The sequence below is a fragment of the Stegastes partitus genome, unplaced genomic scaffold (genome assembly GCF_000690725.1).
Source record: "Stegastes partitus isolate 25-593 unplaced genomic scaffold, Stegastes_partitus-1.0.2 Scaffold876, whole genome shotgun sequence".
NCBI classification, from domain to species: domain Eukaryota; kingdom Metazoa; phylum Chordata; class Actinopteri; family Pomacentridae; genus Stegastes; species Stegastes partitus.
Genome location: NW_007578607.1, coordinates 11984 through 34987, shown reverse-complemented (window position 1 = coordinate 34987; position 23004 = coordinate 11984). Strand labels below are relative to the sequence as shown.

Here is a 23004-nt window from a genome sequence, read left to right as displayed (position 1 = left end):
TTTTTTTCTCCTCTCTTTGTAGTTTTTCTTTTCTCTCCTTCTTTGTCTGTTTCTCTGTTGTTCGAGTACGATTTGGACTTAGCTGAGTTAGAAAGTTTTGATTCAAACAGGGAACAAAATGCAGCATTGTTCAAAGCCAGAAACCACCTTAGTTTGCATCTTACCTGCCCAATTCCTGGTCCTGGTACAAATTCAAGTGTAGATTAAAGTGATTTCATCGCTACCAAATATGACTACGTTCCTGCTGCGCTAAGAACTGTGTACTGAGAAGCCGTATATGTACATATGTAGACTTTCTGTAATGTGACTGATCACTGCAGCATATGTAAGACTGAATCGTATTAGTACAAGTTGTACAAGAGACACGCGAGCAAAGTAAGATCAGTTTTTGATATTTATTGCAACGCAGCACAATTCATCCTTGACTTTTAATCAGTCACTACATGCAGCTATTATTCTCATCATGTATGTAAAGGAGCAGTTAATGCGAGCGAGTGTGTATGTGCGTTTGCAGACAGCTGCAGTATCACTCAGGGGTCTTGAAGCTGACAGTGGCCTGACACATTTACCCTCCGACCCCCCAAGTCTTTTCCGTCATTGTCCTTTCCGTCCTTTCTTTCATCCTCTCGTCGTACGGTGTGCGCGCTCTCCTCCTGCTTCCTCTCTCACCTCTGCGTTCAGCTTTTTCCACATTTACTTCACATCAAAAACCTTTTTTTTTTTTCCCCCCTCTCACCTTGTTCCTGAAACGCTTTGCTGGAATGAACTAGGAACACACAGCCGCACACACTGACTGATAATATTCTAGTCAGGTGGCTGGTATTTGCCTGATAGCTGTCCCCCGATCACACTGCAGGCTTACGTTTGATTTTTTATCCTCCTGTGAAATGTGAAACATCAACATTAATGAATATGACCTGACATTTTACACAACTCCTAGTTTGTATGTGTCAATTTGAGAGTGATTATTAAATATATTTCTTACGCAGCTGCTCAGTTTTGTTTGTAAATGTGTTTGACCAGACTGATCAACTTGTCTGTTAATGCCTCGACTAAAATCTTGTTTACAGTCTATCACAGAAGTAAAACAGGCCTGTATTTTTTTTTAGCTGTGGTTAAATAAAACAAAACACATTTTCCCTGAGATTTGCATGGGAAAAACTACCTGATTGTGCTTCTAATGCGTTAGATAAAAACCTTTTTCATGCTCCACTATGAGCAGAAGATGAGTAAGATGCCGCCAAGTGCAGCGATAAATGGTTTAAATACTGGGTGGGGTTTTAGATAGTTTTTTTTTTCCATGGGTGATGCTCTGCATATAGATACTGTGCATACGTCCACATTAATGAATAACAGGGGCATCGATCTGTGTTTCCCTTGTTTTGTTCAAAGAGACAAGAATTGAATAGCCATGCAGCTCAGTTTTATTTTTATTTTTATTTTGGGTAAGGTGAACAAGTCATTTCTGTGATCTGAATGTGATAGAAAGTCCGTTTTGTCTTTGATTTGGCTCCCCCCCTCTGCCCTCCTTCCTTTGCTTCTCATCTCAGTTTTCTTAGATGTGTTGTGTTCTTTTTACATGAGTAAATATAAAGTACATTTTCCTCAGTTATTTAGTATTAAAAAACTATAAGTGCCTGATTTACAGAATCAATGCTGCTTGTATTCTGGTGTTACAGGGTTGTGACAGTGAGCACATGATGTCATGTAGTGAAACAGTGGATTGAATTGCACGGGGCACTTTTAAATTATATGCTAATAATAGTCATCGAAGTCATAATTTCACTGAATGGGTGGATTAGCGATCAGCCGATGGCACTGTTACACATTCAGTTTGTTTAGTTCATCTCTGCTACCGACTCTAAGAAAGCTTTAAATGTTGGTTTAACGTCTCTGTTGCTTTCTCCAGACAGGACAGAGAGAGTGCAGAACGGGCTCACGACGAGGAAATGGCGTCTGCGACCCTTTCAGCGCGGGAAAGAGAGCGAGAGCTGAGTGTGATGCTGCAGCAAACGGAGGCTCGACACCTGCAAAGAGGTCAGTGCTTCAATCCACAGCGGCGGCAGGAAGCGCTGCTGACTTGGGACACAACTCACTATGTTTTCATTCCACTTCTCTGACTTGATCGAATATATATCCCATGTAGCTTATATCAAAGCTTTTCTTTCTGCTCGGTACACATTGTTCTCACCACAGAACCACCAACGATTTAGACCCTCGTGTGCTCAAAACCTCATACCGATCACCACTGGATGGAGCTGCATCACGTTTTGGGTTACGCCACAGCTCTGTGTGACAGTTTAAATGTCCTCTACTCATCTTCACACAGTCTTCAGACATGTGCAATATATTTTGTACATTTTCAGCTTTTATTAGACAGACAGTGAAGAGAGACAAAGTTAAGAGCTGTTTGGGATTCGAACCAGAGTCTCTGCTGATGGAATCTGCATCAGCATGCTGTATACACGCCCAGCTCAGTCGGCTGTCACGTCACCCTATGCAGTCATTCTTTAAACAGCCATGTTTTGTTTCTAGTTTGTCCCCCCACAGTTTTATTGTTGTAAAGTGTTAAATACACATTTGAGGCTTATTTATAATAATTCTGGTATTTTATTGTTTCATCATGTTTTGGGATATAAATGATTTAATAGGACCAAAAATGTTTGGAATCTGTCTAATACTGACCAAGAGTTCTATATGTGGCACCTCAAAAGTAGATGTTTTTGCCATCGACAGTCTCGACAGTTATTATAGGAGTCTAAGAACCTCATGGATATGGTTCCTATAGAAACAGACATGTGTCAAATATGTAATCTGAAGTATGAGCTGTCCAGGTAAGAGTGGAGTAATGTTACAGAGTTGAATTGCAGAAAGTTTAGTTTGCTGTTCTGTGAAACCTCTAAAAACAAATCATGGTTTGTGGTTTCAATCAACCTTTACTTTAACTCGGAATACACTAACGTCTGGAGGTGTCATTTACAATATAGCTGGATAAGAAAATACACAAGATACACAACCCTGGATAAGAGTTATGATGAAATTATTAAAAAGAATTGAATTGGTAAGATAATTTAAAGTTAAAACCAATAAATCAACTAAAACAGACGCTGACGTTGTGGCTAGAAATGGACGAAAGTGAATTGTGTGCAGATTGTCGTGTTTGCAGCGAACATTTTGACCAGGATGACCACAGCGGGTCAGAAGAAATCTTGCATCGAAGCACCTTTAATAAGAAAAAGCTCATCCAAGATCGGAGAGACCTGCTGCAGACACAGTTGAGGAAACGTTATCAGTTAAAGTATGGCAGCATAATGGCAAAAACGATCATGCATGAAGCCAGTCGTATGCACAAATGCCCTGTGGGATTACATTGCAGACATTTGGGAGTTGCCAGTTATAGCGTTCTCAATATTGAACCAATTCCAAACATTTTTGTCCCTATTAATCATTTACACCCAAAAATATGGAAAATAGGGCCCAGATTTTAAAATAATAGAATCATCCTTTAATTACTATAAGCAGCATGCTGTCTTATCCTTATTACTTAATTGTAATTTTCGTCCTTCTGCTATAGACTTCAGAGGAGAAGAAAAAACAAGACAAAGTCAGTAACTAATGAACTGTGTCAGTAAATACGACATTTACATCAGCTGACACATCGGCTTCATGGATGCAGGTGGGCGTTGGGAGTCCGTCTTCCCAAAAGGCTGCATTAAAGGTTTTCAGTTTCAGAGCTACACAAACACACACACAGACACAGTGGAGAACATCTCTACATGGCTACACAGCAGTGTGTTCTCAAATTTGCAATGCCTCTAAGTTTACTGTCGGCCCCTGCAGCACACAGGCCTGTTAGTTCTTACACAGAGGAGAGGCTGGTGTGAGCAGGGCGGAAACACAGCGGAACTAAATAGGACGGAGCAATTAGAGTCAAAATATCCAGAACTGCGTGGAGTAAAACAGCAGAGTTGACCAGGGTCAGCTACAGATTCACCGCCACTGAGCTGGGAGGGTTTGATTCTCTTCCTCAAGGATACTTCAGCAGGACGCATCTTTGCTGGAACGAGGTCTTGAACCTGCATCTTCCCGGTTGAAGGATGTTTGTTTGCTTCTAGCTGTGCCCCCATCGCACCCACCATCACAACATGGACAGGAACACGACTTATCATCAGCTGAACAAGACTGATCTGAAGTGACCTCAAAAGAACAGACGAGAAAAAAAACAACAACAGAAAAAAAAGAAAAACAAGCAAAGCAGAAGCCTTAAGAGGAGAATAGCAGGGCAGAGCAGAGGGAAGGTGATGGGAGCAGAGCAGAGAGCCCCAGCTCAGAGCTCCCTGTCTGTCTGCACAGCAGAGCTGCTGCTGCTAGCACATCTGTTGCACCATCTGGATCTCCCCCCCACCCTCACACCCGCCACCGCTCGCCCTCCCTCCCCGCTCCTATCTTTTTATTTACCTGTGGTTCCCTTCAACAACTAGGGAGCCTGCTGGTACGCAGAACAAAGATGGAGGGTATAGAGGGAGGAATGGATGGAGGGAGGGATGGGGGGGGGTAAACAAAGGGTTTCTTTCTGGCGCGTGTCGGCAGCACACATGTTGTCTAAAGAGAGCTGACATCAGAGCACAGCAGGAAACTGTGGATGGGGAGGGGATAGAGGGGTGGACGTCCTTTAGTAACTCGCATCACTTCCTCTCCCCGTGCAACCCAACAGACGAGCTGGATAATTAGCTTTCTTGCTCTCCAAATCCCGCCTCTCTGTCCATCCGTTTGTCCTTCCATCCATCCGTCCCCCCCTCTCCCTTCTTCTCCGCTCCCCTCCCACCTTTTTTCTGAAATTTTTTTTTTCATGTTTCTTTTTTGAGTAAATGTGTACAGAGCAGCCTCTAGATGATATCAGATATTTGTTTCTCTCCGTCCCTCCCTCCCTGCCACGCTTCTTCCCTCCATCCCTCCCTCCCTCATTTTTCCTCTGTTTGTTTCCAGTGCCAGTTCTGCTGTGTTTCTGTGTCCCAGGGTTCTTTTTGGCCTACGCATGGCCAGACGCATTCAAAGCCTGTTCAGCTAATTAGCATTCTTCATACAACTTTTCCAGCACTGACCAAACTTTGTTGAGTGTACGTGTGTGTGCACGGCTGTGAGTTTGTGTAGTTTAGTTTAATAGTTTAATGCTCTGTAGCATCCAATTTCGGCTCTCTGTGCATTGTTTGTGGCAGCGATTTTGAAGACAGAGACTGTATACAGTGGAACAAAAAAAAGTTAGACACAATCAGTGGGTGTAGCGCTCATGATCCGAAGCATCCGTTTTTACACCTCTCCACTTAGAGTGTCCTATTTTAATAGCAATTAATGACACATATATAAAGAAGAAGAGAGAAATACCTCGAGTGTCAAGTCAGATTTCAGCCTGCAGGTATGTACCTTATAGGCAGAGACATCTTACCTTATTTTTTTAAACTATCTCTTTCTTCTTTCCACAATATCTACTGTATGCAAAAAAAAAAGTCTGAGCTACTTTTCAAAGACTGCTAGTCCTTGGTGTTTTTGGTTTTGGTTGACTGTAACAGAATGCCGGAGCAGGTGGATCATTCCCTCAATCCAAACGGCAGCCATTGTTATTTTAAAAGAGCAGACATATGTTGGAGAGCGGAACGTGGACCATTTCAAAGGCACGATGAAAGCCCAGTGTTGGATTGTTCAGAAAGAGGCCCCCATGAGCGGATGAGGACGTGGCAGGAAGGGTGGAAAGGAGAAAGAAAGCGCTTTCAAACAACAATCCGCTCTCTTTCTGCACCTCCTTTTACCCTTCTCACACACTTTTTTTTTTAAAATTTCCATTTTCTCTGCTCTCTGTACGGCTGTTTTTCTGTTGTTTGAGCAGTTTATATTTAAACGTGAATGTTGACAAAAGCATATTTTGGAATCGTTCAAAGAGACATATGTATTTCGCCACTGCTGCAGTATTTGTTACAGTAGGTTTGGTTTTTCTGCTCTGTCTGTGAGGTAGATGATGCCCTCTGATGAGGAGAAATCTGGTTTCCTGTGAGCTCTCAGAAGCAGCTATGATGCTCTCTCTGCATCTCTAAGAAAGCACTCATTTTAAACTTTTGCTTCTTCCCACTAATGCAGCATCAGGCACTGAAACTGAAAACACATCCTATTTTTTTCTTCTTAAATTGCAACTTTAATTACCTAAACACAATTAAGATTAAATTCTGGATCGATTCTGAAACCTGTCATTTTATTTTGTAATTACATTAAAAAATTAAATCAAATTCAGACACACAGTCTGAAGTCTACACAGAAACAAAGTGATAGATTTAACCGCAGACGTGAACAACTTCCTTGGATCTGTGAATCTGAATCATGCCAAGCAAACAGTTTTTTTTTTTCCTTTTTCAAAATGTGTAGATCACAAAGAATCACTCCGCTCTTAGCCACAACTTTTACAATCACATTTTGTTGGAGAATTCTGGCACATCATTACAGTCCTGCAGTGTCCTGCAACTACTTCCCAGCTACCCACCCACCATTATTTTCTGTCCCTTTACTTTACACACTAGTTTTTCTTGCTCTTTGTAAATCTCCTCTGCAGTGCACGCACATGTACACGGGCCAGTAAGGCTGTTACTGGAGCACCGAGGAGTTTAATCTTCTCACCTTTTTGCCTTTATCTTATTTTAAACCTTTATTGTTTTACAGTATGCTTGAGCTACTGTACCTTGACAAGCAGCCGTTGTTTTTATACAGTATTAAAACCTCTACTAATTGGATCATGCTAACTATGCTAGGACAATTAATGGATTTCAAAATAAAATAACAATATGAAGCAATGCTGCTGGCAAATTTAAATGGCGGAATAAAGCTTTCAGAGATCATTTATGCTGCCCATTAATCAGTATGTGGTTTGACTGACATAAACCTGAAGTCTTGTACATTTTGCAGCACATCTGACCCAACGTTTAACCTGTCACATCTGTGGTTTTACAAATTCATGCCATCCTCGCTTTTGATTGTATTATTTGGTTACGTTCCATCACATGTTTTAAATCTATTACAATATCAAGAGGAAGCAGGACTTTTAGAAATATTTTATCGCAAATCAGTTCCTATTTTCTGTCAGGAAATTGCAGTTACACATAATGTTTATCATGACATCTTAATTTGTTGTTTGTCGGGTTCTTTTAGGATTTGAACCGATGGAGTTTCATTACATTAAACTTATCAGCTACCACAGATTCAGAGCAAGTTTCAGTTTAGTAAGAGTAAATTACCTATGTTTAGGTAGCATGTTAGAACTATTTAGTTTACTTTGGGTCGGATTGATGATTTATTTTGGACAGATTTGGACAAACACCTCATGCTATAGATACCTGCTGTATGCATTTTACAGCAGTTGGTGTCTATAAACTGGACACAGATAAGCTGTCCGTTTCCTGCTGTAACTTACAATGACCAAGGAGAGGTGGTGGCATCATGTGACAGCAGCCCCTCGAGGCTTTTTGGGTTTAATTACATCTGAACTTTGGTGAAGTCGCAGAGGCTGAAAAGTGTCTACGTGAAGTGAAATCCTTCTCTGACCCTCCACAGGATCAGCCACTTAAAGAGGGTAATATCACCTGTGCTGATTCACCTCAGAGTGACTGTCAACCTTTCCATGATTGATTTATTGCAGTTGGAGAGTTGGATGGTCTCCTGAGTTCCCAGAATTCCCTGATCAGGAAGCTAAAGGACGAGTGCTGCAAACTCGGGGCCAAACTGGAAGATCTGACAGAAAACAGCAGGTCAGTATTTCCCTCTTTCATTCTTTAATTTCTTCTTTTTTTTTTTCGGTCATTCACTCAGTAGTGCCCACATTTAGTTTCACCCGTCCGTTGTTTGCCTCCTAACACAGTCGCTCGCATCTTGGCTTATTCATTCGTCTTTTATATCATGAAAACAGTTGTTGGTGCTCTCGCTCTGTTGTTTATTCCCTCTATCTGCTGGACACCCGTGTCATCATTTCACGAAGCATCATCCATCCAGGCTGTTTGGACAGAGCATGTCAACATACTACATACTGCTTTCCAGTCTGACCTGTTTTCTTGTTAACCTGATGCTACAGTAGTCACAGCAGGCCTGCCCAGCTCTCCATCTGGGCTGCCTGTGTGTGTGTGTGTGTGTGTGTGTGTGTTTCTGTGTGCGCTTGTGTGCTCGAGTGTGTGTTTGTGTGTGTGTATGAGAGTGACCCTGGGCCCAGTGTCCTGTCAGCTGTTGGAGCTGTGCTGCACATTAGTCACATGACAGCCCCCAATCTGGCCCTGCCAGACCGCACTGGCCTCACCAGCTACGGGACACGTGCACACAACGCACACACCACGGCGCCCTGTGTGTTTTGTTATGGAAGGACATGAAGTACCCTCATACGTACGCAGTAGTGATGTGTTTTTTATGGGTAGGAGTTCGACACACTGGCCGGAGGGGTCAAACCCTACATCTGCTGTATGTGTGTGTTATGTGCTTTAGCAGCAGTGTGGTGTTGGTGTGTTTGCGCCTCGGGCTGTTGGAGCTCCTGGAGTCCAAGCCCAGTGTAGCGGTTAAAGTCCTGCTGGACGGCCTCAGTCGGGCTAAGTGAGGTTACACTGAGACAGGAGCCGCAAGATGAATTAGAAAACTGATGAATTGTTTTCCGGAGTTTGTCTTGCTGGCTTTGTGTGTCGTTGAAGGTGCACTTCTGTTGATTAGCCAGTGTGGTGTGAGACACCGGGACTCCAGTGGAATACGTAACTACAGTGTCTGCACAGAGACCTTGGTTGCAGGTTGCCTCCTTTCTCTACCTGCATCTCTCTCTATGTTTCGACTGTTGCTGTCACATAAAGGCAGAATGCTGAAATACAACAAAGTCCTTCACCCTGTCTGCTCCAAGGACGCTGTAGTCGGGCTGACCCTGGCTTCATATCCAGCTGGGATACACGAAAAGATGATTTCTACTTGCTGGATCAATAAAGGATATAAGCTAAATGAATAATGTGCATTTTAAAAAGCTTTGTAGGAAAACAGATTGGTCCGACAACAGTGGATTTCTAAGCTATGTCTAAACCTTTAACAGCAAAGATGTCTGCTTTTATTAATCTGATAATAACTTTTGCTGTATAGCGAATGAGGAGCAATGAAGAGCCTTTAAGACAGGAGTAACATCTTCTCTATGTTTTGCCGACTAGAAATATAGGCATGAATAAGTGTTTCTGTTTTCCTTAGATGTCAGTTCAGATGCAAGTTGACCTTTTCCAAAATGCAATACAATTAATCAATTAGATATTTAGGAAAATGTCCAAACAAACATTACTGTGTATGTGAACAGGTCATCTTACATCTGCAGATTGTTAAATATTTAAGATTTGTGGAGACCAAGTTTGCTTTAATGTTGCGTCCCAGTTGTCTTTTATTGTGAAGTTATCTATAGAGTTGTTACATACATGTGTTTTACGTTGCTATTCTTAAGGTGCTTTTTTGTGTTTAGTATTTATTTTGTTAGAAAGTTTTATGGTACACCGGTGAGGCGTAATTTCCACGACAGCATCTGTGTGTTTGTGTGCAGAAGTGAGCTGGAACAGCTGGCGTTGGAGAAGCATCACTTGGAGGAGACCGTGAAGAGTCTGAGAGCTCGTTGCTCCAACATGGAGGAACAGTGTGTCCAGCACGGCCGCATGCACCAACGCATGAAGGACAGGTGTGCAAACACACAAAACACACACATCCACACACACTGCACGTACACCAGAGGGCAGGACATTGTCTGATGTCACCTTGTCGAGGCGTTTTTATGTTGTTGACTAGCAACAAACACACCTGACGTACATCGAATCAATCTCGACATCAAAGACTTTCTACTATTAAAATAACAGCAGCCTCAGTGCAGTTTGTGCTCTCAAAGTGCTTTTTGAATGTTAATTTCTTCCCATTCGTGGAAGGTGGCAGCAAACTTTCCAAAAAAAAAGAAGAAAAAAAGCTCAGTTTTCTTCACACTCTGTCCCCAGCCAGTCAATGTTCTGCACATCTGATGTTTATTTTACATAAGAGTTGTGTTCGTTTTTGTTGACACAGTGGTTTTTGTGTCAGCAGTTTGCTCTCCTGCTGTCTGTATGGAGGCAACATTTTATAATTCAGCAGGCAGCACATACACAATGTTCTCTGATCAAAAACTTTAGTTTTTACATAATGGACTGGATTTAAAAAGCAGGTATGGACTCCCATGAATCACCAGTGGTGGTTCTCTGCATTCATGTGCAAAGATTTATATACACGGCAGAAAAAAGAGCAACGTCTTAAAATTAGGATGCAACATTTTTCAGATTTATCATTTATAGTTCTACCTCTGTGACCAAAACAAATGAAGACAAAGTTAACAAATAGGTACTTTATGAGAAGTTGTGTGGTTCAGTGGCGACTAAAATGTAAAATACTGTCCAGTGTTGCAAAATGAGTTCAGCTAACATTCACTCTTTGGCTTTTCCCTGCAGACCAGAGATTAGATTTTACTATAATAAAGAGACTTCAGATATTTATGAATCATCACTTTGCAGCATCACTGACAGGCGTAGTGTCATGTAACGGTCATTTCAAACTAAAAGCGCTGCATCGAATATTTAGTTAAGAGAAAAAAATCCAACTATTTTAATACAAGGATGTTTTTTTTAAGTTAAAATGCCCAGAAGTCACTGGTTTGAGCTTGTTAAGCGTCAGTATGTGGGTTTTTTTTTGTTTTTGTTTTTCGAATAAAAGCGGCTTATGCTACAGTATCTGTATGTGTGTGTGTGTGTGTGTGTGTGTGTGTTGCGAGGGTCTCTTCCTCCCGAGTGTGGAGCCCAGTTGGTGTGTGTCTCGACGGGGCGCCTGGCACACCGCCTGCCTCTGCCAATGTGGGCGAGGGTGTGTGGGTGTTGTTGCCCCACTCTGCAGGATCTCTACCCCGTTGCCCCCCACACCCCACACACACACACACACACACCCCAACTCCACTTTCCTCTTCCACTCAACCTCACACACACTCCCGCTCACCCCTTTCTCCTGCTCCATCCATGACACTACATATTGTCTACCACCCACCGGTGTTAACCTGTCGGCAGTCAGACGCTGCCAGAAAACAAAGTTTACCAAGTCACAGCTGTCTCCTGGCTGTGTGCGTGACTCTTTTTGTGTGTTTCATAGAAAGTAAAACAATATAAGTTGTCATGGAGTGTGAAGTATGAATATTCTGTATGTTTCCGCGCATATGTTACGATGGTATTTTTATGTGTGTGTGTGTGTGTGTGTGTATGTAAGTAGCTATTGCATGTTCTCAGGAGGTTTAGCAGAGTAGGAATCTGGCTGCCAAAAGTGGATTGGCTGGGAAGTTGGCACCTAACTTCTCTCTTTTCCCAACTGAACCACGATAATCACTCTTGGCATTTACCGAGTTTTATTTTCTGCTTTGACACTTAGTTTGTTGATGAATCCTCCTGATATTTAAAAATCTCCCGAGTCCGGTTCTACAAGAGGTCACTCCAGGAGCGACTGTTAAGCCGCTTGACCACATTTTTTGTGTGTTTGTTCCGCTGTTGGTGGAAGGTGTGTATGTTTGAGGATGCGTTTATTCCGTTTGAGCAGTAAATACATGCATTTTTGGCATTTGCGCGTCTCTTTTTTTTTTTTAGGGATTTGCTGTAAGGTGGTTAAATACGGAGAAGAGGGAGAGATATGAGTCATATTTATGATACACATTGCAGCTGGTACTTGGTGTGTTTTTTTTTTTGGTATGTGATTGTATTTCTGGTGCTGATAGTACTCTGAGGGCAAAACGAGAAAACTTAAAAACCTGGCGCTGATATATTCGAATCATCTGCTGTACTCTTAAACAAAAAAAAAATAAAGATCGTTGAAGTCATGGGCTGAAGTTTGTAATGTTTTCGAGGCAGGCGTGAACTTTTCAGATGCCTGTTTTGTTTGCGTGCGTATTCATATATAAGCCAGTGCGTCATATGGTGCTTTTCTTGTACCGAATAACACGCGTGTTCTCGTAATCCTCGCCGCGTGTCTGTGTGTGTGTGTGTGTGTGTGTGTCCATACATTGGCTATATGTTAGTTGGTCCCCGCAGGCCCTGAGCGCTCCGTGGGCGCCCTGCCGCGCCGCTCGGGGGTTAAGGTGTATGTGTTAACAAGCTGGTGCAAGTGGGTTCAATATCCAGCGCCCCGCCCCTCCCCACAGCCTCTCCATCGGCCTGCAATCTGTGCTGCGAAGAGCGGCAACAGCGCACCACGCACAAAACATTTGGAAAATCAGCTTGATTTATTTTTACATGGGCAAGCTGATTGCCAAACTACACAGGGGTTTTAGCACACAATGTTTTTGCTGCACCACTTAATTATTTATTTCACTATTTCTGTGTTGTTGCTTTTTGTTTTTTTTTTCTTTTCCCTTTTTTCTTGCTTGCTTGGAAATGAAGGGATGGAACGGGAGGGTGGAGAGATGGAGTGGGACAGCAGCGAGTTAGAGGAGATGCAAAGACAGCGACTGTAAATGATTGATTTAAAGGCTGTATGTCGTTTTTTTTTATATATAATTTTGATTTAAGAAGCTATACTTTACATTTAATTGAATAGATCCAACAAATGTTTTACACAAGCGAGCACAACTGGTAATGTTTGTAGCACAGATTTTATTTTATCTCTTCAATCCATCTGCAACTTTTCTTTTCCAGGATCATCGTTTTTTAGTTATGATGTAATTTTTAGATGCGTTTATAATGTTTATTCTTTATTACCTTGATAAAAGAGTGTTTCTCAGTGAGGTTTAGTAATTATTTGTCATAAACAAGCAGTCTACAGAAATTACAGATGCAAAAAGAACAAAGTGCAGGTATTTTAGAAATAATTTCACTTGAACGGCAGAACTAACAATTTGTTTTTGGTATTTTTAGATGAATTTGGCTGCTCGTCGTCGTCGTGTGATTTGTTTAAGTAACGTCTCCATAAATTCTGACAAAAGCAAAAATCTTGGCGCAAATTAATTTAGAGAGAAAGATGTAGGCTCTTAGTGAGAACGTTACGGCTCTGAACGGCGATATTAAAATGACAAGCGCCACTAAAGCGAGACACGGAGGATTCTTTATTCTGAGGATGCAACTTTTACAAAATAAGAGTTATTTGTAATTTAGTGTGTAAATAAACTAATTTACGTCTGTGAAAATGGGGATTCAGAGTTTTTGTTTTGCTGACAGATTGACGGTGGGGAGAAATCTGAAAAATGCAGAAAGAGAAAAGTTCGCCGTGACTTCTCCGCTGGTTTTCACGCTCGAGATTTGCATCCACTCTGTCTCAGCTGTGACTGTCCTCGCCTCTGCCCTCTGTTTTTCTTCTTCTTCTTCTCCTCTTCATCTCTTTTCACTTTCCTCTTTGCTCTTCTCTCATGCTCCAACTTTACTCCTCTCCTCTCGTCTCCTCCTCCCCTCTGCTTTTCCGTACTAAACACCACGCAACCTTTTCTCACCCCACAGCTGTTCGCAGGCTGTTTCACCAATTATCACTACGCATGTACACACTTAGGTCACATACACAGACTCACACACAAACACACACACACACACGTACGACAGACCGACATAACACCAACACTTGCTTAACCACACATAGTGACAGCAGAGTGTGTTTGTCGGGCCCTGGTGTGTGTGTGTGCACGTCCTGCATAGGTGCGTGAGTGTTTATGTGAGCAGGCGGCTCACTGTGCAGCCCTTTAAGGGGAGCAGCAACGTATACGCAGATGTGTCTGTAGATCCACAGGCTTCACTGGGCCATATGGCCTCCACGAAGAAAGATGGTGCGTGCGTCTGGAGGAGAGCAGGGGAGGGAGGGGAGGGATGGAGCGAAGGATGGAGGAGGGATGGAGGGCCATGTGTGGCAAGAGCTGTGCAAGCAGTTGTTGAAGTATGTACGCCTGTGGATGTGTGTGTGTGTTTGTACCAGAGGCTCCAGGAGATCGGTTAATGGAACAAATGGTCGCGGCGGGCCGGGGAAGAAGGAACAGGCTTGCTGCTACCGCGGGCGGACAGCGAGCCTCGGGCGAGGGCTGCTTCATCTGGGCCTCTGCCACACAGGCACACACACACACACACACACACACACACACCCTCTGTCAAAACCCTCGTCATCCCCCCGCTCACAAACACTCAGTGCGCTGCCATGCCCCAGAAGCAAAAGGACGATCCTCGCAAAAACTTTTCATTTGCAAATGAAGTTGGCAGAGGCTGGGCAGAAGAAAACAGGGCCGCTTTCATTTGTCTCATCTGTGTGTGTGAGTGTGCGCACACACACACACACACACATACACACACACACACACACACACAGGGGTATGTTTGTGTGCATCTGTGTGTGATAACTTGCAACTGTGTGTGTGATCTGAGAGGTAGCGGCAAACGATGATGAAAGAGTGAGATGTGGAGATAAAGACAAAGAAGAAGAAGGCCCATTGTGAGGTGCAGCGTTTGCACACTTCCACTCACCAGCGCTCGGCTTCATGCTCATGTTCCACAGACTGCTAATATTAACATCACTGCTGTCACCTCACTAATGCAGTTTTACTGATCACATGTACAGCCTTTTTTCTCCTTCACACGTTTTCAAAAGTATTATTTTTCGCATAACAGCAGCCCCTCCACTCTATCATGTTTTCCATAGGAGTAAAGTTGGGCGTGGGTTCAGGAATGATGTTTTTCACCAGCTACTGTACGCTCGGCACGCTGTGGATGTGTCACAGTGTACTATGCATTCGTTTAGTGTTGTTAAATGAAGAAGAATTTTAAAGCTGAAATCTGCTCGGCGTATTTTGAAGATATATTTGATCATTTAACTTCTGAAATGTGAGGAAATCTGAAGCGTTTAGACGGAGGAAGACTTTCCGTCACTGTTCATCTCTTCATCACTTGTGTTCTTACCTCTGGATGGCGCTGATCAGTCGTCCTCGCTCCTCCTTCATCTTCCTCTCCTCCTTTTCTCATCGTTTCCATCTCTGCATTGCCCAGCTGGCTTCTGTAGCCGGGAGCGACCGCAGGGCGGCCTGCTGAAAGAGCATTGTCAAACGGTGGCTTTACAGCTCTGTCACACACACGCACAAACACACACAGACGCACAGATTTGCAGCTCAGATGTCGGGCTGTAGCCAGAGGCTTGCAAGCTGGAGCATTAACTGTGCAAAGCGTCACATCTCGAGCCCCAGTCAGTGACACTAACACTGCTGCATAAAACTACAAGTAGAAAAGTCGTGCGGAAACACCTGCCCCTTCTTTAGAAAAATGTTAAAAGTAACATCAGCAGAAACACTTTAATGCCTGGAAAGCAGACGCTCAAACACAAGACTTAAAAAGAGTCAGCAGGCCTCACGGCAGCAAACACTTTGACATTGAATAGATGATTTAGCAGCCTGCAGCAGCACTGACACCTCTGTTAATGCTGCGAGGAAATGAAAGCACAGACAACTTCTGTGCTCGTCCAGGGCTGTTTACAGCTCCGTCACATCAGAAATATATTTCTGATCCCTTCGTAAACACCCAACAAATCTGCTTTACCGTGATTACTCGCCAAGAGTGTTTTATTTTACACTTTTTGATCTTGTGAGAGTTGATGTTGAACCACTAACTGCTGTTAACGCTGGACGTCGGAATTCTGGCTGCAAGAAGTTTTGTCAGAGCGAGGGTGTAGATTTAGAAGAGATTAATAGAGTTTTCCCATTTAAAAGTCATTTATTGATTTATTGAAATTCTTCTCTTCATTCTATTATTTATTGAGACCACAAAATGAGAGGTCTTCGTGTAGTTTGTTAGCACTAAGCCAGCCTCGGACTTCTGGATGTTTAAGTCTGGTGTAAGAAGAAGTGAAATAAGAAATCAAAAATTATAATAAATTAATAACAGTTGACGATTTTTAAAGAGGATGAGATCAGTGTGTTTGTCTGAAGAGCACATGCACATTAGCCTGCATGTGATAAAATACAGTATTATAGGTGAATAAAACAGGTTTCAGATATTTAAAGAATTTTCACAGCATTTTTGTATTTTACTGATAATAAACTGACGAGAAAGTTAAAACCCTGCACAAGCGTTTGGATGCATATTTATAATAAATCCTGTGATACAATAATACTTTTTAATTTTTTAACCTTACGTGTTTAATTTGCTGGTGTCACATCTGATCTTATTTTCATTGTTTCAGCCACCGAGTGCCGACTTTCAAATAAACGCGCTTTAACAGCCACGCTCCCACTCGGCAATAACATAACTCTGACGACATTACAAGCACACTAGGATGTTTATTGTCTGCTTGTACTGTCATTTCTGTATTTACTTAACTGACGAGTGTTTAAACACGGTTTTCTGCGAGTGGATTTTCAATTCAGTTTTAATTTTCAATTAAAAACTTTGCAGCGCAGCGGCGCGTGCTGTAAAATGTAGCAGTTATTGGCAAGTAAATGGGATTTGCAGCACTGGTGTAATCTTTTTAGGAATTATATTCTTTAAAGGATTTAGCCCGCTGATTATTTTTCACAAACAATATTGTCATTAAAAGACATTTGCTCACACGAATCAGTTGGAACTCTCACATATGAAAAGTAAATAAAGGTTTTAAAATAAAATTACAAAATGCTTCAAAATAAAAGCATTTAGTGTGAAATATTGACCGGGCCGGTAGAAACAAAGAGAAGAGTTAAAAAAATTAATTAAGATAAATATAACAAAAGTCATGAAAAGCAAAGAAATAAAAATGTGATTTTTTTTTCTTTTCTTTTAATTCCATCCTAAAAGTCTTTTAGTGATTCTATAGACACTGGGTTTCAGAAAGGTTCTTACTCTGTGAGGTTCAGGAGGTGAATAAAGGAAATATTATTTTGCAATCAGATTGAGTTCATCTGTGGTTTTAAGTTGTAGTTTTAACAGGTATTGTTTGTGGAAAAGCTAAATGTTGCAGATGATTTGTTCATGCGACTGACATCTGGCAGACACAACTAGGAGCTTGTAAAAGCGTTTTGCTGAGCACTGCTGGAGAACAGCTGTGAGTCGGAAACTAATGGAACAACAGCGTTCTCAGCTCCCACAGAGGCTGCATCACAGATGATTTTAATGATTTATCAATTGGATGATTAGATGCCTCTTCAGCTCACATTTCACATATATCGCTTCATAAATGTTGCTCTCTGTAAAATAAAACGTGGACGCCTCACAGCTCCCAAGTCGGTCCAGTTGAAAAATACATATTAAAGTTGTACTGGATGCTTTTAGAAATTAATTTTAACAACAAAAATCTCTATTGAATGTGTTTTAAATTACTACAAATAAATCAGATTTTTTTCCTGTACCTTTTGAAATTAAACACACAGAATGCAGCACAGTGTAGTCATTTAAATATGCCCAGTTTGTGCATTCAGACGTTCAGATGCTGATGCTGTATGTATGTGTGTGTGTGTGTGTGTGTATGTGTGTGTGTGTGTTAAATGTGAGCAGGAAAAGTGACTTTTTAAATATGGTGCTGGCATATGAAATTGCTCATACATTTACAGAGTAAAGCACATGTAAATTAAATTTCCCGGGAATGACAGGCGGCAGCGAAACGAATGAAAATCAGCTAACAGTGAGGGAATTCATGTCGGCCTCGTCCCCATCAAAAACCCACGGCGTCACCAATCGCGGTTCCCATGTCGAATGTGCATGTTAGCGAGAGCAACAACTGGCATGACAGGTTGGTGGAGAGGACGAGGGGCATGGCCTTCAGGCAAACACACACACACACACACACCCACACACTCACACACACATATTCTTGAGTGCAGTTGTGTGCCAGCCAAGATTTAGCTCGAGCGCCGGGGTGTGAGTGTGGTGATGGTGGGCCTGGGGTTGGGCGAAATATGGTTTTGTGTGTGTTTGTGTGTGTGTGGCAGCTGCAGCCTCCGTGCCCCTGGCAGTGTTGTTGTAACCAGGCAAGCCGAGGCCGTCTGCCTGCGTTCTTCACCCCCGAGGCCCCCTGCACGCTACACACAAACACACACACACACTCGCATAGGTTCAGTCAGTCAAACGTTTGTGTGTTAAAGATTTTTCATTATCTGTCGGGATTAGGTTGGACTTCCACTCTTAATGTCTCGATCAGTCCGGTCTGATTTTCACGTTTTTCTGAGCGTGTGTCTCGACATGCATCCATGTTTATTTCCAGCGGCAGATTTTCTTCTTTTTATTTTTCCGCAAATACAAGAAAATTCTCCAAACTTTATCCCAAAGTGTCTCTCAGTAGAATGAATGGATATTTTTGGAAACACACAACAGATTATTCAGTCTGTGGCCTGCTTTCAAGTCATCCTGATAATCTATGTGCTGTGCAGTAAATGTTTCCTACAAGTGACACGCTCCACCGGTTGAGCTGTTCAGCAACACCGACACACACACACATGAATATGTGGCTGCTGAATGACAAACCTGCTTCCAGATCTCCTGCATCCATTACCGTCGCTGTGCTTCTCTAACATGACGTTAGCACTTTCCCTTTGGACCATGCCTTTAGGACATATGCTCCCACCTGTAAATAAATATGCAAACACAGACAAACACGTACACACAACAGAGTTTAGACACTAGCTGTGGGCTACGACTGATGTATACCGCAGAGAGCTAGCTGTGTGAGTGTTTGTGTGTTGTAATTAATCTCTTTAGTAGCAGCAGTCAATAGAGAGTGTGGCGGTTCGAGGTGCAGATTGTGAGCAGAGTTTGATTATTGGGCCGTCAGGGGAAATTACTGCAAACTGCCTCCCAGCAAAACTTGCTTTTATCATGTCTGCTGGAGAGCGAAAACGCACACTTACTACGAGGACTGCTCTGGAAGCTGTTTCAGGTGTTTTTTTTTGTGGTTTTTTTGGTTGTTGTTGTTGTTGGTGGAATTATTTGAGCGCGTCGTGCGTCAGTAAACCGTGGGATCCAGCAGGTGGTGTCCTTTCACCAGGTCAGCGGGGAAGCTTCTCCCACCCCGACCACTCAGCCGTCAGCCCGGCCAGCGGGGAGGCGACGGCTGGAGCCTCTTTTGTTTCCTCCTCCTCCTCCTCCTCCTCCTCCTCCGTCCGGCACCTCACCTGACACCGCAAACTGTCAGCCCTCATTTTTCACCGGCTGCAGATCCTCTTCACCCAAACATCCATTTATCTGTCTCGCCATCAGTGCATCCCATGAATCCATCCAAGTTTCCTTCCTTCCTTCCTCCCTCACCGGTTCCAGGCAGCGGGCAGAGGCGAGCCAGCCCGCAGTGTGTGTGTGGATTAGTGTAGGGCAGTGCCTGAGCATTAAGCTGTATTAAGCCCTAATTAATGAGTGTGCCAGTCGATAGAGGCCAGTTATTGGATTTGCTGCTTTAGCTGCTGGAAGGAGCGCTACCTTAATCACACACACACACACACATCTACACACACACACACACACATATCCCCCCCCTCAGACGTAGGGTATGAAGGTGAGGCGGGGTGGATTAGAGAAAGTGTGTGCGTTGTGTAAGGCCAGAGGTTGGCGGCTCTGTGGCCAGACGAGCCGAGTGTGTGTTTCTGTGTGTGCCAGGGTCAAAGCTTTTACTTAATGCATTACATAAACCTTCAGCTTACAACCTGCCGCCGCTTTAAACATCTCAGGCCGCGACCTGACCGACTGATTTACTGGCTGCCCGTCCGGCTCGCCGACCGGCCATGTGTGGAAGCCTGTTGGCGTTTTACACAGTTTTGTGCAGCTGTTGCCTCCTCAGTAATTGTGTTTTGGATATTTTACTGCACAGCTCCTCTCAGTTACTGGTTGGACATGGAGGGCCGGCGTTGCCAACCAAAACAAACCTTATGGAGGAGCAACACTAAATAAAGGGACAGTTCAGCCAAATTATAGCAGCTCCTGCAGAAAATCCATTTATTCATTCTGCTGGGTTTTGAGATACTGTTATGTATGAATTCAAACTTTTCAACATGGTGCGCACAAACCGAATACGGTTCAGCTGTTAAACAAGTACTGGAAAGCTCTCCCGATCGATGTGCAGTAAAGTAAAACTATCAGCATGGGAAGATGTCAGAGCTGAGATCATGACTATTTATATGCATTGATTTTAAGGATACAACATTTTTATTGCACGGAGCAGTTTTTCACTTTCATGGTGTGCTCTGTTCCTGCTAATGTGCAAATTATTCCTTCAAAGTAAGACTTAAAATAATTCCTTCACCTAAACTCAGAGCATTTGAGGTAAAACATGATTAAATTATGAACATCTGCTCATCAATAGACATTATATTTTCCCATGTTCCCTTAACGCCTCACGTGGCTGTGCACGGAGAAGCCGCTAGTCTCCAAAAAATCACTTAAAAAAGTGACATACGGTGTTTTAATGTCAGATTTACTCCAGTCAAAGCCGAGTGATTTCCTCTATACAGCCTGTTTTTGAATTTCAAATGTCAGCGTCACAGCAGATCATATTTATTTAATCGCAGCGAGCCAAAATCACGATTAATATTTGATTCATTGTGCAGACGTGGCAGATATCTTTTAAGGGAAGTAAGAAAATGCGTCTTTTTGTGATTTGAGTGAACTGACCCTTTAAATCAGGTCATGAATAGGATTTGGTCAGAGATGGTAGATTGTGTTTATGTTGGCAGGATGTGCCCCCGCAAGAAAGTCGTGGTTCACTTCAGAGAAATCACTTCACACACTGAATCAATACATGAATAAATCCTCTCCACGGTGTCACATTTATCTCTACGAGCAGACAAAGTGTAAAACTTGTCTCTGGGCGAAAGCTGCTGATGCATCTCCTGCTTTACAGGATTTCAAAGCTGCCAGTCATCACCAGATAATACGTCTCTCCCCTCTACATTCTATATGACTGTTTAGGTGCATCTGCGTGTGTCAGAGGTTGTGATTGGACGAGGATTGGCATTTTCTCAGCGAGACCCAGATTTGTTTAGTTTTGTGGAGCTAAAGGCCTTCAGCCGACACGCTCTCGACACTTCCCTCATCAAACATTTACAGCTTCAGAACAACAGGCTCCGTTTCTGACCTTTAGGCGCTCCGCTGTGACTGTGTAGCCGATATCTCCTGCACTGTGAGCAGCACATCCGATCTTTGTGTGTGTGCGCGCTGCGTCGTGTTATTGTGTGACGTGGCGATGCCCCGCTGTGTCGTGCTGTGGTGCTGTGTGACGGCGTGGGAGGCAGCGAGGGGGCGGCTGGTCAGGACAGCTTGGCAGCCGGCTGCAGGAACACCAGGCGGGGAGGGGAGTCATCGCCCTCGGCCTCCAGGACTGGACGCAGCCTCCAGGTCCGAGATAAGCCGCCTGAGTCGGGACGGAGGCTTAGGGGAGGGCAGGTTGTCGCTGAGTGTGAAGCGGGGAGGAATGATGGTGATGATGATGATGATGATGGTGATGGAGGAAGGGTGGGCCCCTAACGAAGAGGGATGGGCAGGAGGAAGATTAAACCCTGCAGAGGAGAACGACACAGTGCAGGGCACAGTGAGGACAATGTGGGGGAGGCGGGGGAGCAGGGAGCAGATTGCATAGCAGAGTTGGGATGTTCGCCTCCCCCGTCTGTCACACACAGGCAGCCCTGCCACTGCCAACATGACCAGCAGGGCAGGGGCATCTGTCTCCCCCCCAGCTACCTCTCTCTGCCTCCCTCTGCCCCGAGCCACAACCCACTTCACCCTCCTCCTCCTCCTCCTCCTCTCTCGTCCTTGTCTGCTTCTCGCACATCTCACTCGTCGCCTTCTGAACCTGTTGAAACAGTGACGGGCTAAAGTGAAATTCTCTTGAATACATAAAGCGGCGTTTTTTTTGTTTTTTTTCAAAGCTTTCAGTTTTTACATCCGAGCAACTTGAGATTTGTTACAACAGGCTGCTGATGAGCTCCGAGCAGCTCAACCACAGACTGAAGTTTCCTCCTCAAACCGAAGATGAGAGAGCTGATGTTCCCTGAAGATGACAGGAAAGTAGCGCGAATCCTCTTCCCCGTCCTTAAAGCAGAAGTTCTAAGAACCAGATGTAAAATAAAACAACATTGCATAACATTGCATAAGGTGTTATTCTAGACACATACGAAAAGTTCTGCAGGCCATACAGTTTGTGCACGAGTCCAAACTTGTGTCTGCTCGTCCACTAGAAGGAGGCGACAAGGGCAGTAGTGCTCAGAATATCTAGAAACACCGTCCTGTAAACGGACTAGAGAGTGGAATAATATTCATCTGTGTGTGTCCAAAGGAAGTCAAGGTGTGAGTCCTGCTTACTTATTGTCACCACAATGGACTTAAACTATCAGAAGGACTCATTCTGCAGAAGAAGTGGCTGAAGAAGTCTGTGATGACTTCAGTACGTTTCTGTATCGGTGTGTTGGCACAGTTCTGCCGCTGTTGTCGGTAAAGATGGCGCGAGTTTAGCTAGTGTAGTGATTTACAGAATAAGACTTGTGCCCCTCCAAAGGATCACGAGATAAATCTAAGGGCTTGTGAGATGAGTAACAAAAAAATAAAAGTGCAATATTTACTCATTTTTGCACATTTTATTTTTTAGATACTGGTTTTATTTTTAGCTCTTAAGGCCTCAAACTATAGAAAACGGAACTCAGACTTTTTTTTTAAGGTCTCAAGTGGAAAAAGCAGAACCACTGGTTCATCTTTGATAATGATTTGTCTTTTATAAGATGATCACAGTTGTCTTTAATGTGACATCTAAGATGTGAGGTAGGCAGAAATCTCAAAAAGGCAAAAAGAACGAAACCAAATTTTAAAATACAGACCGAATCTCCTCCAGTCACATCAGCACAGGCAGATGTGTGCACGTCAAATCTGCAGAAATAGTCAAACTGAAAGTTAACGTTCATAAACCGGATTCAGACTCTGCTCTCCTGAACCTTGGTGCACCACATCTTCCTCTCACTGTGGACGTTTTGGCTAAACTCTCCGGTCATGGATTGGATTTTCTGAAGCTTGAAAACAGCGT

At 43.3% G+C, this 23004-nt stretch overlaps 1 protein-coding gene across 1 annotated transcript in view; it reads left to right on the top strand.

Annotated features, from left to right (window-relative positions):
* sdccag8 (SHH signaling and ciliogenesis regulator sdccag8) overlaps window positions 1-23004 on the top strand; it is a 49528-nt gene that overhangs the window by 21962 nt on the left and 4562 nt on the right. The window contains exons 14-16 of the mRNA XM_008293338.1: window positions 1910-2037; window positions 7676-7784; window positions 9578-9709. Coding sequence (XP_008291560.1) covers window positions 1910-2037; window positions 7676-7784; window positions 9578-9709 — 369 coding nt within the window. The remainder of the gene's footprint in view (window positions 1-1909; window positions 2038-7675; window positions 7785-9577; window positions 9710-23004) is intronic.